We start from the raw sequence: 10,387 nt of genomic DNA, 5'->3' as shown, positions 1-10,387 counted from the left end.
ACACACACACACACACACACGGACAAAGACACATACAAACGAATACTCAACCATTATATATATGTATGCATACATGCTGTATATATGATTGAATGTGTATGTGTATGTATGTATGACTTATGTATGTAGCAGTAGGAGGAACATTGGTTTGCCTATTGTAGGTTAAACACATGCAGCTTGCTGTATTTTCAACTGTTGGCCTTATTTAAATAGTGGCTAGATACATTACTACACATTTTACTCTCTCGCTGGCCGTCCGTGACTGCTTCTGAACTCTGTGTGCGTAACATGGTACGTTTTAAATTTTTCTTTGTTATGTTCGTAAGATAAGGTATATATGTGGTTTTAATTTGGTGTTTTAGGATTTATATCAATTGTTTTAGGCGATGTTATATGTTAATATTAATTCTTAATTTGTTTTCTCTATTGGTGATTTAAAATCTTCAAATTTTTTCAAACTGGCTTCGGCGATGAAGAGGAAGAAAAAGATAAATTGAAGGTAGTGGCCGTAGGGTACCCGCCATGAGTACGAAGGAATTATTTGACGGTTAGTTGCTACATTAATTTTTAATCGATTCGTCTTCAAAAAGTTTTCAGCCTATTAATATTTTTAACAATAGATAAATTAATATTTGTGAATTATGTGTAAGTTCAAGTTCAAGATGCAAAGTGAATTAAGAACAACGATATATAATGTTCTTTTTTTTGGTTTATTGATCCATCTCCGCCAAATTTAGATCTCAAGTTTTAATTTCAAGTTAGGCTAGATAGAGTTTTGGCGTTTTTTTCAGTTCCCGCCAGATAGATTTGAACATCTTTGCAAAGAATTCAATCAAATATAAAATTTTATATCAGTTCAAAAAATGTCCATTTTTAATAGCTTTACATAAAAAGCTACGCCACATTATAAAATTAATGTGAAAATCATTTGTGAGGTTCCTTACAATGTAGTAACATCTCAGTTTCACCTGCTAGCTTTGAAAACAGCATTAACAACACTTCAGATATTGTGAATATTTGTTGGAATCTTGTTGGATCAAGTTTTTTTTATATGTTCTTGCCATGAACAACATGTAACATGTCTCGCAACAACGTGCAATATGTTTCACAACAAAGTGTAACATGTCTCGCAACAACGTGTTACATGTCTCGCAACAACGTGAAACGTGTCCGTGCAACAACCCACCTGAACATTAGTGGGTGATGAAAAATTGACGCATACACATCTCAGAATTTGCGATTTGAGATGGACCATCATCTCCAACCAATGACGTGGCCAATAGAGGGCCTAGGGGCTGAAGCCAACTTTTTTTTAATTACAAGTCCATTTCTGCAATTTTGGCCATGCCACTCGTTTGCTGATCATGATTCTTATTTTTTTATGATGTGGATTGGCAAAAATGGATTTCACAATAATTGTGAAACTTTTTCTGACGTGTTTTTTGAGGAAAGTTTCAAACCTCAGATTGCATTTGTGCACTATGTCTCTTATTTCAGGGTACTCAAAAAACAATCGCGTCAGATGAACAACCATATTGTTATATTGTCCGCTCTTCACCATGCTACGATGTTACTGAACGAATAACATTGTTCTCAGAGAAATTTTCTCGCTCAGCCCAACTTTAAATAACTCCAAACTGTTCGTCCTATATAAAATAATATTAGGTGACTGTTTAATTGGCGACTTACCTGTGCTGAGTATTACCTATGCTTTCGTCTTCATCCCGTGCTCTACCAGAAATAATCCGTCAGCAACTTCGGTACACGCCTTATCGTGCATCATCGTACCGGATTCCTGGGAATTTCAGAAATTCAGTTTTCCGTGTGGTTGATCGCGGAAGGTTTAGACGGGACTTCTTCTAAGTTCTCCGTCTGGCTTTCAGCATTCTTCGTATCAGATGAAACTGCCACCGTTGATTGTTTACCATGTGACACTGTAATTTTCGGATCCAAACACTTTTCTACGCTGGACTCCATGGGTGAAAGGCTGTCAAAAACCAGAAATTGCTTGACCACCTTCCTGGCTTTTGCCACGAGTTTTTCTTTACCTGGTAGTTCTCTTGTACCCTGACCCATATCAAACCCGGGCAGAAAACGCGTCGTTAGTTCACACATCGCTGCCCTAGCAATAACAAATCCTTTACACAGACCTACAGTTGATGTTCATCAACTATAACCGGGCCAAAGTTTAACCGAGCTTGGTTACTGTTATCATCAGATTTTACAATGTTAATCCCAAAATCCTACTACTTTAATTACATTGTGTATGAATGAACGTCTCATTTGGCGCTCCTTTCTCGCGCTTGGCAAGTCAGGCTACTTTGGTAGTTCCCTGAACAATTCGATCTGTGAGCCAAATAAATACTAAGTGGTGACGAATTAAGTGGTGACTCATACGACTTAGTTATTAGGTTAGTTACGATGATAAGAAATATTATATTTTAGTGAATCAAACTCAAACTAATCCATTTTAGTTTGATTGTTCTTTTTCAAAAACGAGATTATATAGACGAATAAAAATGATACATACCAAACCAATAGACCTGCTTTCTTTCTTCCTTTACCTCTACCTCCTTTTTCTTATCTTTGTATCTTGTATGTTGTGTCCTATCTGTCCTATGCATAATGCTGCATTTCCTTATATAAGAGAGAGTGCTTGCGCATTGGCGTCTTAATGGTTGTACACTGGTCTAACAACCTAGTCTGTACTTTCATGGAAAATTATTTGCATTCCAGTCGTGATGAATTACTGTCATGTGCGTCTTTCTCTTATTTGTTGATTTACATGATATCCCTCACTTTTAAAAAATAAATTTGTTTTCAAATTGAAATGATAGAGAAAAAAAATTTCAACCAAGAACTGCATTAGTCATATGAAAACATAATAACGTTTAGAAATAAAACATTAAATTCATAAGAAACATATAAAGCGTCTAACATATAAAAAAAACATAGTTATACAAAAAATAATTATATAAAAAATGTCAATCTCAAATCTCGACTCCGGGGATGTTTTGCATGAGTGAACGTCTTTTGAGATGTTCCTTTCTCGCGCTTGGAAAGTCAGGGTACTCTGGTAGTTCCATGAATAATGCTACTGTTTGCAGGGCTTCTTTGTGAGCCATTTTTCGTTGCCCTCTTTCTGTTTTGGTTCCTCGTTTGAAACTCGCTCTTAGGTTTTTGAAGTATGCTTTCCTCAAGACCTCATTGGTCCAGGGTGTTGATCCCTGAAGTACTTCCTCAGCGGTGGTGTTGTCTTCTACATAACGTGGCAACTCCTTAATCCATTGTGCTTCGCTATTGTCGGTAAGGGATTGTCTGGGAATAAAAACTTTTAAAGCAGAGTTTTGAAAAAAAGGAAAATTGTAGATAATTAGAATTGAAACGTTGATTGTGTCTATTGTATATTCGATGTTATGTTTATCCAAATTTGCTGTCAGAATGTGGTAATCAACAAGTTGAATTCGACGAGTTTGTGATCGATTAGCACAGTTTTAAATGGATGGGTAGAACATCAAATTATGGTGTTGTGTTGTACCATGATATTACAATTACAGTAAAGTTGTATGGTGCAAAAATTACAATTTGGGAGAGGATGAGCACAGTGTTCACTGATCTGATCTCTAAATATTCGGTTCACTGACAATGATTAAATGAATAATGAATGAATGTACGCAACAATTTGCTTAGGTCTTACAGTTATTTTTTTAATTCAACACGCATGGATTGCACATAGGAAGCAATAAATGATTTCAAAAGCAGGAAATGATTTTTATAAACATTTGTCGAATTTATTAAGGAATCCCATCGCTTTAACCCGCCAGTTTGTTGGCACAGTCGGAGTCTGAAGCATTGAGTCTTACTGTACGAATCGTCCAGACATCCAAAATAAACACAAAAATAACAATCAGGTAGTACATTAGATTGTCTTGAATTTTATTTATTAATTCATTATACAATACTCATTTACACACGATATTTTAACTATTTTTTACGCTTATAGAGCTCTAATGTGCATTTCTTGTGACTTATATACTCTTTAGTACACACACAAACACAAACATATGCATACATGTATATATACATGCATTTAAACTACAGTTTCATCTATTTAAATTAGCATCAACAACTGCACATCATTTGTCCATATACGTAAATCATTCGCTACAACAAAGCACACGTGTGTTTGATTCTGGCCTACATATTTGTTGGCCTACCAGACTAACACTGTCCGCATTAACATAATTTATGCTTGTGAGCGGGCGAGCTAGCTAGCACAAAGAAACTGGTGATTTAGTGCTATTTGGCCGAATTTGTTTAACCCTTAGTATGCGATTATTGTGTAATGAACGCGAAACAAAGAAATAATCTCTTGCTTGCTATAAAATTTTATATCATGTAGCCATCCAAACTAAAGACACGTGATAGGGTTTTTGTAATTCCTTCCAAAAAATTGAACTACATTACAAAGTTCAAACCTACTCAACAAAACAATTGTCATCACACTACGCCAATAACGTTACCATTCATTCAGTGAATCATTGATATCAACGAAATAGATTTTATTTCTTCGTTTCGTTTATTAACAGATGACCAAAAGGACAAAATGTGATTCGTGATATTCTTTCTGGCAATAATCAAAGGCAGAACGAACGAATGATGATAAACTGATCTATACCATCTTCCACACTTATCTACAATCAGTTGAATATTTCAGAGACATATGTAGAATGTACTTGACTGTTGAAAGAAAGCTTTTTATAAATAACTTTATAATTCTACGATGTGGTTGTGTATTAGCTGGCTTTAAGTGAGTGTGTGTGTTGGTTGGCATTAGAATGAGAGCGTGTGAATGGTCATTTTTTTAAAATTCAATAATTAGATGAAAAATAACAGTTATTTGATACGAAATAAATGAATAAAAATGTCAATGTCGTTTTTCTAAATTGAGACATACACTAAAGTCTGATTCCTTGGCTTTCAAATTATTAATACTATAACACAGAACCGAAGTTATTTTTCAACAGGAACTATAAATAATAAAAAGATTACAAATGTAATACTAAGCAGGCACAATGTATTATTACAAGCTACAAACGAATGTAATTTAAAACTACCATTTTTAGTAGATGTATATGAAAAAGAAATTTGAAAAGGGTACTTGTTCTTCGTATTTAGAAATATAAAACCATCATTTGGTCGATTTTCCAAACTCACTGGTGACTTTCATTCGATACGTTGCTAACTAAACTATCCAACAAGCGCAAACTTATTATTGCTAATACCAAGTATCGCACATACAATTAGAATAAGTAATAATATAATAGAATAATATAATTAGAATAGGTATCGCAGACATCATTATAAGCATTGCATTAAGTATTATCAAAATGATATAACATAACGAATATAACGTATATTTCGTTGTGAGTATTGCAGTAAGTACATTTAATTCAATTAACTTTGTGAAAATTTTATTATTAATTGAAGTTCATTTTTAAATAGTAGTCTGCCATTCAGCCATTCTGCACGATAGTCGAATTTCAAGTTTATGTGAAAATTTTTTCGTTTTTTCATTTTATTTCATTTTTTTTTAATTTTGCAGTAAATGTGAAATAAAAATGTTCAAAGAAAAATTGTCCAAAAAAAAGGTTCTAGAGGATCTTGGTTAGTGATATGTAGAAGACTGATGTTATTGGTTTTAATTTGTTTGTTTTTTAATTTTTTTTAATATTAAAATTTAAATTTAAAAATTAATTAAATGAATTAATTATTCTTTTGCAGAGTATAGTATATAGTTTATAGTATATATTATAGTTTATATTTTATATAATTTTGTATTTATGCAGTTAATGACTTTTTGATCCTATGTAATGTATGATTAAAATAAAAGATCTAAGATTCTTAATTAATGATTAAATAAATTAATAAAATTAAATATTAATAAATAGTTAAATAGTTAGTGTAAAAGTTAATGTCTTGCATAATAAAAAATGAAACAAAAAATGCAGCCATAAAGATTTGTATTTTTTCAATTTTAGAATAATACATTTCAAATAATATCAACATTAAAATTAAAATAATTTTGGAATAACGCATTTAAAAATAATATCAACATAAAAATTAAAAATAAAAAAAAAATAAATAATTTTAACCACATTTTATTGTATTGTTACATAAACTACATCAGATGCCTTAATGTCAATGCTGGCCCTGAGCTCAGCTGATCAGAGTTCAGAGACATTAGAAGAGTTAGATGAATTGGATGACATCTCAAAACAGATTAGGAGTGCTTTCCAGAAAAATTTCAACCATCAGGTGTCAATACAATCATGTATATGTACACGTACACATACACACACATATACCAAGTCAGATTTTTAGGAATGTTGTCCCTAGAGTAATGATGAATGGAAGGCCTATAATTATTTTTTGGGGAACTCTAATTTTTTCAATTATTTTTAATTTTCACCATAATAATAAGATTGGGTTTTAAAAAAATTGGCAACATTCTCTTTGAAATCAGTGTTTTAACTGTGTTTTACAGTTACAAAATTGTATTATCTTTTAACTTATTGGAGTCTGTTTTTTCTGGAGATCCTAGGGCAATTGCACTTTTAGTTTCCTAACTCCTGCTCCAAATTCAGCTCTGCGTACATATAAACAAACATACACTTTTACAAAATTGTGTAATATATTTGGGTAAATATTTCAAATACATTTTATGTAACATTCTGTTACAATAAAAAACACATTTTATATACATACACAGTTAGTTAGCAATGTTTATCAAAAAATGAAAAATGTTTTTATATATTTACACGTACATACCTACTTATTCATATGTAAACTTTAAATAGGCATCTTAAATGAGATGAAACCAACCATTTCACATCAAATTTGTGGACTGGTGTGGGTGATTAGTAAGTAATTTTAAATGACCTATGACCTCATTTTCCAGTTAAAAGGTGGCTCCCTAAGTTCAGATGAGTCATCATCTCTGGAGCTTCACTCCAATCTCTTCCAACTTGACTTTCTTATGCATGAATTGGGTGGGATGACTTTCACTAGAGAAGACGATTGTGACAACAACAGCAGCAGCAACTCCAACAGGAAGTATTACAGCAGCTGTAACAGCAACAGCTACAGTTGTAGTAGCAGCAACAACAGCAACGACAGCAACCACAACAACAACCACGACGACAGCAACTACTACAATAGCAAAATTATCCACAACAACTACAAAATTAAAAGCAGCAAAATTGGCAATGCCTCCAAAAACATCAATAATTACTATAGCAACAATTGTACTAACAATCACATCATCAACAACTACAACATTTCAACCACCACAACTACAACAACGACATCAACCACCACAACAACAACGACTCGACAGTCACAATCACATGCAGCCAAAGAACTAGATCAGTTGATGATGTCATTGATGAAGATGGGTGCCAACAACAACACAAATAACTTCAACGACACCACTTCTACTAAAACCACTGCCCCTGCTTCTTCTACCACTACTACTACTACTACTACTACTACTACTACTACTACTACTGCTACTATTGTCACTACTACTACTTCTAACAATAGAAATAATAACAGCAACAAAACAACAAGTGATAATATCAATAATAATAAAAATATCCTAGTCAGTTATAATGATAGAGCTCACAACAGCAAATACACACACACCAATAATTACAGTTATAATGGAGAAAATAGAACAAATACTAACAAAAGTCATGATTATACAACTACTCCTGCTGCTACTGCTGCTACTATTACCGCTTCTACTACTACTACTACCACCACTTCTACTACTACTGCTACTACTACCGATAATGACATTAAATTGAACCACAGGCCCAGAAATAACAAAATGACTGAAAAAAATGGACTAAACAAGGCTTGTTACCAGCATATTTTTTATTGTAAACTGTATCCATTACAAGTTTTACTGTGCACCTTGCATAAATGCCGTATTTTGTAAGTACATTCTGCATGTAACGTAGCATATAAGTACCACATTTTTGTTTCTATGTATTACATTTTTGTTTCCTATGCCATCCTCATTCAAATATCATTTTTCATTAATAGTAAATAAAACTTTAATATATTTCAATTCGATAAGTAATTTGGGTTTATTTGGATGACTTTTTTTTTTTATAAATTTTCCCGCCAAAATTGTTGCAAACAGTCAGCTGATCCAGACACCTATCTCTCGGTTACCAAGGCGACAGCTTCCCGATTGCTGTCATGTAGCACGTTGAATCTAGCCACCCCGCAGCGGATGTCCACTTCTTTGGATAATGTCCAGCTGGAGAAGAGTAGGGATGTGACTGGGGGCCAGATAAAGAGATGTGCTGCCTGCGGAGGGAATATTATTGGAAAGGTTTGTGGGTTGCTGTTTCTGTTTGGTTGGGGTTTTATTCATTTATTTATTACACAAACACACACATACACATATATACACACTCGCACACACACGCACGCACGCACATAACACAACATATATGCACATTACATAACATGAGGTACATGCACACCGCACGACACATCATCTCCTCATTAATTCATTCATTCATTCATTCATTCATTTATATTCATTCACTCATTCATTCATCATCTGATCTATTCATCATCTCTTTCATTCATTCGTCTCATTCATTTATCTGCCGATCCATTCATTCACTAATCAGGCCCTAACGGCTTTGAACCGGTCATGGCATCTGGAGCATTTTGTATGCTGCTGTTGTCGGGAGACCATCGAGCAGAACATTTTCTTTGAGAAATCTGGGAAGATTTACTGTGAGAAAGATTACCATTCCGTGTTTTCGCCAAAGTGCAATAAGTGTCTTCTGCCTATTTTTGATGTTAGTGAAGTTGGCTGATGGTTGATTTGGTCGGTTGGCTGGATGGTTGGTAGGTAGGTCGGTTGGCTGGTTGGTTGGTTGTTTGATTGATCGACTGAACGATTGATTGACCAATTGATTAAACTATTCATCTTATTTCTGTGTCAACGAAGATGTGTGTGATGGCCCTGGACAAGACGTGGCACCTGGACCACTTCACTTGCGACCTCTGCCAGAAGATGCTGGTTGATGAGGAGGGCTTTCATGAGTTCAACAACAACATCTACTGCAGGTTGGACGGTGTTGTTTGTTATTGCTGTTGGGTTTGTTTGTCTGTTTGCTTTGTGTTTTATCGACGATTTATTCACCGGTGTTTCATTCGTTTGCAACAACTACGTTTCCATCATCACCACGCCACACCACGCCACACCTCGCCACGCCACGCCACGCCACACCAACAACAGAACAGACTACCAGAACAAGATAGCGCCGAGGTGTTTCACCTGCCAGCAGCCAATCATGGACAACTTCCTGTCCGCCATGAACAAACAGTGGCACATCCATTGCTTTGTTTGCTTGGTTCGTTCTTCCTGTTCTCCATAGCATTTCCTCGTCATGTTGCGTTAAAACGTTTATGTATATTCACACTTTTATTCATTCAGTCACTTAATCATTCATTCATTCATTTATTCATTCATTCATTCATTCATTTATTCATTCATTCATTCATTCATTTATTCATTCATTCATTCATTCATTCATTCATTCATTCATTCATTCATTCATTTTTTCCACAATTCATTTATTCACGCATTCATTAGCGCACTCACTCTTCTTTTGTTTATCTTGTATATTCATTCACTCATTCATTCACACATTGACTCACTCACGCACACACACACACATACACACACACACACACACACACTTATACAAAACAGGACTGCAAGCGACCGATTTCGGCGGAGAGTGTGTACGAACACGACGGACAGCCCTACTGCTTCGAGCACTACCACAAACGTCGCTTATGTCGCTGCCACACTTGCCACGAAGCCATCTTCGGTGCGTTCGTTGCCGTCGGCTGCAAAAAGTTTCACCCCGATCATTTCGTCTGCTCGTTTTGTAGGGTGAGGTTGAGTTTGGGCGGCTTCAAGATCAGAGAGGGTAAGTACTATTGCGTGGCCTGCTTCAATAGGCTAGTTGGCTGAGGGGCGAATGAATGGATGGATGAATGAATGAATGAATGAATGAATGAATGAATGAATGAATGAATGAATGAATGAATGAATGAATGAATGAATGAATGAATGAATGAAGCAGAAGATAGGCGAACGATAGTTGTTACATAAGAATGAAAAAGACATTGCTTCATTCCTGGTTACTCAGAAGATGTAAATTTGATTTTTATTTGTATATAACATTCGTTTAATGTTGATGTAATTGAACTGCAAATTCATTAATTCATCATTTCGTTCGTTCATTCATTCATTCATTCATTTATTCATTCATTCATTCATTCA

At 34.6% G+C, this 10,387-nt stretch overlaps 3 protein-coding genes across 3 annotated transcripts; 1 reads left to right on the top strand and 2 right to left on the bottom strand.

The window, feature by feature from the left end:
* Nucleotides 1–1,705: 1,705 nt before the first annotated feature.
* Nucleotides 1,706–2,115, bottom strand: HELRODRAFT_176516 (hypothetical protein; the record flags this gene model as incomplete). Its single annotated transcript, XM_009023865.1, has 2 exons — nt 1,706–1,795; nt 1,855–2,115. The coding sequence occupies 2 exons, from the start codon at nt 2,113–2,115 to the stop codon at nt 1,706–1,708; spliced, it is 351 nt and encodes a 116-aa protein (XP_009022113.1).
* Nucleotides 2,116–2,990: 875 nt separating this feature from the next.
* HELRODRAFT_176515 (hypothetical protein) lies at nt 2,991–3,920 on the bottom strand (the record flags this gene model as incomplete). Its single annotated transcript, XM_009023864.1, has 2 exons — nt 2,991–3,433; nt 3,818–3,920. 2 exons carry the CDS (start codon nt 3,918–3,920, stop codon nt 2,991–2,993), a joined length of 546 nt encoding a protein of 181 aa, XP_009022112.1.
* Nucleotides 3,921–8,723: 4,803 nt separating this feature from the next.
* On the top strand, nt 8,724–10,075 carry HELRODRAFT_83772 (hypothetical protein; the record flags this gene model as incomplete). Its single annotated transcript, XM_009023771.1, has 4 exons — nt 8,724–8,888; nt 9,041–9,172; nt 9,345–9,446; nt 9,809–10,075. Coding segments are annotated over 4 exons (666 nt in total), but the record flags the coding sequence as incomplete, so codon positions are not given.
* Between the last annotated feature and the right edge of the window lie 312 nt (nt 10,076–10,387).

Source organism: Helobdella robusta, assembly GCF_000326865.2.
Source record: "Helobdella robusta unplaced genomic scaffold HELROscaffold_38, whole genome shotgun sequence".
Taxonomy (NCBI): domain Eukaryota; kingdom Metazoa; phylum Annelida; class Clitellata; order Rhynchobdellida; family Glossiphoniidae; genus Helobdella; species Helobdella robusta.
The sequence above is the reverse complement of the archived record's forward strand: the minus strand, read 5'-3'. Positions and strand labels throughout refer to the sequence as shown.